General features: G+C 44.5%; 1 protein-coding gene across 1 annotated transcript; it reads right to left on the bottom strand.

Annotated features, from left to right (window-relative positions):
• Positions 1–1,371: 1,371 nt before the first annotated feature.
• Positions 1,372–3,568, bottom strand: LOC124046910. Its single transcript, XM_046367679.1, has 3 exons — positions 3,206–3,568; positions 2,142–2,282; positions 1,372–1,966 (listed from the first exon to the last, which is right to left on the bottom strand). The coding sequence occupies exons 1-3, from the start codon at positions 3,566–3,568 to the stop codon at positions 1,865–1,867; spliced, it is 606 nt and encodes a 201-aa protein (XP_046223635.1). The 3' UTR covers positions 1,372–1,864.
• Between the last annotated feature and the right edge of the window lie 2,928 nt (positions 3,569–6,496).

Here is a 6,496-nt window from a genome sequence, read left to right as displayed (position 1 = left end):
ATACCCTACTGAACAAATTGGATGCAGTCTATCACAGTGCAATCCGTTTGGTCACCAAAGCCCCATATACTACCCACCATTGCGACCTGTACGCTCTCGTTGGCTGGCCCTCGCTTCATACTCGTCGCCAAACCCACTGGCTCCATGTCATCTACAAGACCCTGCTAGGTAAAGTCCCCCCTTATCTCAGCTCGCTGGTCACCATAGCATCTCCCACCTGTAGCACACGCTCCAGCAGGTATATCTCTCTAGTCACCCCCAAAACCAATTCTTTCTTTGGCCGCCTCTCCTTCCAGTTCTCTGCTGCCAATGATTGGGACAAACTACAAAAATCTCTGAAACTGGAAACACTTATCTCCCTCACTAGCTTTAAGCACCAACTGTCAGAACAGCTCACAGATTACTGCACCTGTACATAGCCCACCTATAAATTTAGCCCAAACAACTACCTCTTTCCCTACTGTATTTAATTTATTTTTATTTTGCTCCTTTGCACCCCATTATTTTTATTTCTACTGTGCACATTCTTCCATTGCAAATCTAGCATTCCAGTGTTTTACTTGCTATATTGTATTTACTTTGCCACCATGGCCTTTTTTTGCCTTTACCTCCCTTATCTCACCTCATTTGCTCACATCGTATATAGACTTGTACTGTATTATTGACTGTATGTTTGTTTTACTCCATGTGTAACTCTGTCGTTGTATGTGTCGAACTGCTTTGCTTTATCTTGGCCAGGTCGCAATTGTAAATGAGAACTTGTTCTCAACTTGCCTACCTGGTTAAATAAAAGGTGAAATAAATAAATAAATAAAAAATAACAAATTCTTATTTTCAATGATGGCCTAGGAACAGTTGGTTAACTGCCTGTTCAGGGGCAGAACGACAGATTTGTACCTTGTCAGCTCGGGGATTTGAATTTGCGCTAGTCCAATGCTCTAACCACTAGGCTCCCCTGCCGCCCCATGAATATTTGGGTTGGAACTTGACATCAGTTGGAAAGGCCGCACATGTATCTGTTTATGTTTCCCTTCCAATGAGCTTATCATATAAACTACAACGCGAAAAGTACGGTTTACTTGACTTTTAATCATGTCAGCACAGGTAACAGCCGTTTACAGTCTTTCTTTAGTTTTTCATTCTTACTCTTCCCAATTCACTTAAACTACATTTCTTTTTTTCCCATGGGCTTCACCAGAGTACCCCCCTAGTGGCTGGAACTGTATTAAGCCCCTTACATTTAATTGCTACCTGATTCAAAAGTAGTGGACAGAAATGTGGGCATACTATAATACAAGTTAAAATAAAATAATGACAAGCACATCTTGTTCTTTTTGAATTCAGCTTTTATTAAGTCAGGGTAGCTTGGTGATCATGGCTCCGTGTAACAGCATTGAGGTCCCCTCTGGTACCAGAACTGAATTGAGTATTACTAAACAAATATACCCTCAACTATACAGACACACAGCAATGTAGTGCTGCTGACCTGGGTTCAGGACCCACTAGGGGAGTCACTCTACATTCTAAGGGGTGGCACGTAGCCTCAAGGTTAGATCATTGGGCCAGTTACCGAAAGGTTGCTGGCTCAAATACCAGAGCCGACAACGTGGGGAAATAAATAATGATGTCGCTGTGCCCTTGAGCAAGGCACTTGTGGGTGTCTCAGAGGGAGTTGGGATATGAAAAAAACAAACATTTCCATTGCACAATTGTGTGTAAATTAAAATGCTCCATCATTATTTGCTAATGCAGGTTCATAGTGTTGTAATACTGTTGTAATACTGTAGCTACTATTTGACTGGAGTTGGGTCTTGATAGGAGAGACTGAGTAAGGAGTAGTAAAGCCCCTGCCAACCAGTGCCTATCAACCCTCCTGCTCTAAGTCCTCTTTGAACTTCCTGACCTTGAACAAGACCTCCATGTTGACTGTGGGTTGCGTGGTGGATAGTGAGCACAGCATGTCAGACTGGAGGGCAGAGGGACACACACAGAAGACACAAAATCATGAGCATGGTTCAGAAATGACACAAATGTGAGAGTCAGTTTGCAATGCCTGGATGTGTATGTTGAAACAGCATGTTCCAGTATGTTTGTGAGCAGTGAATGCGAGTATGTCTGTGCTGTGAATGTGTGTTTCTCACCATGCAGATGATGGGCTCCAGCAGCTTGTCGCTAGGCACATCCATCCAGGTCAATTCTATGGCAGCCAGGTCACCTGGCGAGCACGGGGTCAGAAGGTGATTCACCATCAATTGACTGGTGGCACAGGATGGCCCTCGCACCTAGAGTACCATCACAAACAAAAAAATATCTTAAAATCTCCTCAATTGTAGAGAAAGAGATACACCTTTAGTGTGCTGTACAAGAGTGGACTTCAATAGAGTTACCATACAGTATTAGTAGAAAAGTTTTAAATGAATCACAAATGACTGAAATTACAGTATAGACAGAGATAGTCCTATGTGTTCATCTTATTATATTTCTACAATGCCAAAACAGTGTGTATTATTTGCAATAGAAACATTTTATATAAATCACAAATTACTTCACTTTAGAAATATATTGTATCTTTGTTCATTTTCACGTGAGTTTGGAACGACTGTCACGTGACTAGGGGGTGATCTAGTATATTTATTTCTATGTTGGTACTAATGTGGTTCCTGTAAGGGTTTTCTGGTGAAAGAGAAGCGGACCAAAAAGCAGCATGGTGGTTATTCATGTTCTTTAATTTATAAAGAAACTACACATGAGATAACTAACAAAAACAACAAATGTGAGAAGTCCTATCTGGTGCAAACACAGAGACAGGAACAATCACCCACAAACACACAGTGAAATCCAGGCTACCTAAGTATGATTCTCAATCAGAGACTACTAATGACACCTGCCTCTGATTGAGAACCATACTAGGCCGAAACATAGAAATTCCCAAAACCTAGAAAAACAAACATAGACTGCCCACCCAACTCACGCCCTGACCATACTAACTAAATACAAAACACAGGAAATAAAGGTCAGAACGTGACAGTTCCCAATTAGAGGCAGCTGTTTATCGTTGCCTCTGATATTTTCTGATATTTAGGTAGCTATTTCCCCACCTGTGTTTTGTGGGATATTGATTGTTTGTTAGTGTGTTTGGGAACTACGTCCTCACGTTCGTTGTAAGTTTTGTTATTTTCACTTAAATATGTGGAACTATACTCACTCTGCGCTTTGGTCCGCTCATTTCCAAGATCGTGACAGAATATCCCACCAACAAAGGACCAAGCATTGTGAAAATGAGGTAAGGAAGTTTTGGACTTGGGAGGACATGAAGAACACGAGACCCTTCCTTAAGGAGCATGGAAGTACATCGATGACACCGGGGACCACGGCCACAGAAACCCCAAGGTGGGGTGCACATGGAGCTGGCGGTCGAGCAGCGGGGAGTGCCAAAGCCTGTTTGGGAGTCGGAGGAGGAATTTGATGAAAGATTCCGGAGAGAGGTGGTAGCGATGAGAATGCTGCCATACAGGCGTGCTGAAGAGCGTGACACCAGTCCGGTGCCATCTGCACGTGTTTCACGCATCTGGCCTCGAGTGCACCTTCCCAGTCCGGTACGTCCTGTGTCAGCTTCCCGCACTTGCCTTGAAGTGCTTGTCACCAGTCCGGTGCCGCCTGTACCGGTTCCTCGCACTCTCCCTGAAGTGCGTGTCCCCAGCCCGGTGCCACCTGTGCTGTTTCCACGCATCAGGCCTCCAGTGCACCTTCCCAGTCCAGAGCTTCCGGCGAAGGTTCACGATCCAGAGCTTCCTGACCTACTGTCACAAGTAGGTCAGGGCGTGACTAGGGGGTGATCTGGTATATTTATTTCTATGTTGGTGCTAATGTGGTTCCCAATTAGAGGCAGCTGTTTATCGTTGCCTCTGATTGGGGATCATGTTTAGGTAGCTATTTCCCCACCTGTGTTTTGTGGGATATTGATTGTTAGTGTGTTTGGGTTACGTCCTCACGGTCTTTGTAAGTTTTGTTATTTTGTTTTGTTAGTTTCACTTAAATATGTGGAACTGTGTCAAAATGGCTTAAGGACAATGTCAAGGTATTGGAGTGGCCATCACAAAGCCCTGACCTCAATCCTCTAGAAAATTTGTGGGCAGAACTGAAAAAGAGTGTGTGAACAAGGAGGCCTACAAACCTGACTCAGTTACACCAGCTCTGTCAGGAGGAATGGGACAAAATTCACCCAACTTATTTTGGGAAGCTTGTGGAAGGCTACCCGAAACGTTTGACCAAAGTTAAATAATTTAAAGGCAATGCTATCAAATATTATTTTTGTATGTAAACTTCTGACCCACTGGGAATGTGATGAAAGAAATAAAAGCTGAAATAAATAATTTCAGTCTTAAAATAAAGTGGTGATCCTAACTGATCTAAGGCAGGGAATTTTTACTAGGGTTAAATGTCAGGAATTGTGAAAAACTGAGTTTAAATGTATTTGGCTAAGGTGTATGTAAACTTCCGACTTCAACTGTACCTGCAAATACTTACACAGCACTGTTCAACACAACCACAAACCCACCATGCAATCTGAGTGACATAAAATATAGAATTAAAATAAATGTACACTTCACGAGGTGACTCGTCTCTTTAGGAAAGAAAGTACAAGGCAAACGTTAGCTTGCCTTTAGCATAACACAATGTGTACATTTTGTAAATGTCTCAAATGATAAATGCCTCTAAAATGATAAATGCATAACACAGTTCTCTAACACGATCACACAACATGTCAACATCTAATGATTATAACTATATGGTTTCTGCCTAACATGTATAAGAAGATATCATTTGAATTGTACATGCATAACCTGACTGCATAATTGTGACAACTCATAGATTGTCTATTTCAACCCTGTTACATAGGCACCCCTGTATTTCCTTTATTGGAGCAAGCGGTCGCATCGGCACTTCGCTCCGCAGGTAGTATAACTTTTTCATTACATTTCATTACATTTCATTATAGTACAACGGTTTGATTTGTCTAATCTTAGCAATTTCTTCTTAGCTAGCTACATAGCCGTCTTTGTATCAAAGATAATTGCGTAATTATTGTATTTTTTGTCATCCTAACGTATTCTTCACTGCTCTGCCCAGCAGCTAGCCAGCTAGCAAACGTCCACCGATTAGCAGCACTGTAGAAACTATTACACTCAACGACTTGATTAGTGTAGTGTCAACAATGCAGCCACTGCCAGCTAGCCTAGCCTACTTCAGCAGTACTGTATCATTTTAATCATTTTAGTCAATAAGATTCTTGCTACGTAAGCTTAACTTTCTGAACATTCGAGACGTGTAGTCCACTTGTCATTCCAATCTCCTTTGCATTAGCGTAGCCTCTTCTGTAGCCTGTCAACTATGTGTCTGTCTATCCCTGTTCTCTCCTCTCTGCACAGACCATACAAACGCTCCACACCGCGTGGCCGCGGCCACCCTAATCTGGTGGTCCCAGCGCGCACGACCCACGTGGAGTTCCAGGTCTCCGGTAGCCTCTGGAACTGCCGATCTGCGGCCAACAAGGCAGAGTTCATCTCAGCCTATGCCTCCCTCCAGTCCCTCGACTTCTTGGCACTGACGGAAACATGGATCACCACAGACAACACTGCTACTCCTACTGCTCTCTCTTCGTCCGCCCACGTGTTCTCGCACACCCCGAGAGCTTCTGGTCAGCGGGGTGGTGGCACCGGGATCCTCATCTCTCCCAAGTGGTCATTCTCTCTTTCTCCCCTTACCCATCTGTCTATCGCCTCCTTTGAATTCCATGCTGTCACAGTTACCAGCCCTTTCAAGCTTAACATCCTTATCATTTATCGCCCTTCAGGTTCCCTCGGAGAGTTCATCAATGAGCTTGATGCCTTGATAAGCTCCTTTCCTGAGGACGGCTCACCTCTCACAGTTCTGGGCGACTTTAACCTCCCCACGTCTACCTTTGACTCATTCCTCTCTGCCTTCTTCTTTCCACTCCTCTCCTCTTTTGACCTCACCCTCTCACCTTCCCCCCCTACTCACAAGGCAGGCAATACGCTCGACCTCATCTTTACTAGATGCTGTTCTTCCACTAACCTCATTGCAACTCCCCTCCAAGTCTCCGACCACTACCTTGTATCCTTTTCCCTCTCGCTCTCATCCAACACCTCCCACACTGCCCCTACTCGGATGGTATCGCGCCGTCCCAACCTTCGCTCTCTCTCTCCCCCGCTACTCTCTCCTCTTCCATCCTATCATCTCTTCCCTCTGCTCAAACCTTCTCCAACCTATCTCCTGATTCTGCCTCCTCAACCCTCCTCTCCTCCCTTTCTGCATCCTTTGACTCTCTATGTCCCCTATCCTCCAGGCTGGCTCGGTCCTCCCCTCCTGCTCCGTGGCTCGACGACTCATTGCGAGCTCACAGAACAGGGCTCCGGGCAGCCGAGCGGAAATGGAGGAAAACTCGCCTCCCTGCGGACCTGGCATCCTTTCACTC

Source organism: Oncorhynchus gorbuscha, linkage group LG10, assembly GCF_021184085.1.
Source record: "Oncorhynchus gorbuscha isolate QuinsamMale2020 ecotype Even-year linkage group LG10, OgorEven_v1.0, whole genome shotgun sequence".
NCBI classification, from domain to species: domain Eukaryota; kingdom Metazoa; phylum Chordata; class Actinopteri; order Salmoniformes; family Salmonidae; genus Oncorhynchus; species Oncorhynchus gorbuscha.
Note: the sequence above shows the minus strand (reverse complement) of the source record. Positions and strands in the feature narration are given on the sequence as shown.

Coding starts and splice junctions, on each gene's coding strand:
- LOC124046910 (XM_046367679.1), bottom strand. CDS start 3,568: ATGCGTGAAACACGTGCAGATGGCACCGGACTGGTGTCACGCTCTTCA. Junction 2,283..3,205: donor TGAGCGGACCAAAGCGCAGA/GTGAGTATAGTT, acceptor ATGGTACTCTAG/GTGCGAGGGCCATCCTGTGC. Junction 1,967..2,141: donor TGGAGCCCATCATCTGCATG/GTGAGAAACACA, acceptor TCTGCCCTCCAG/TCTGACATGCTGTGCTCACT.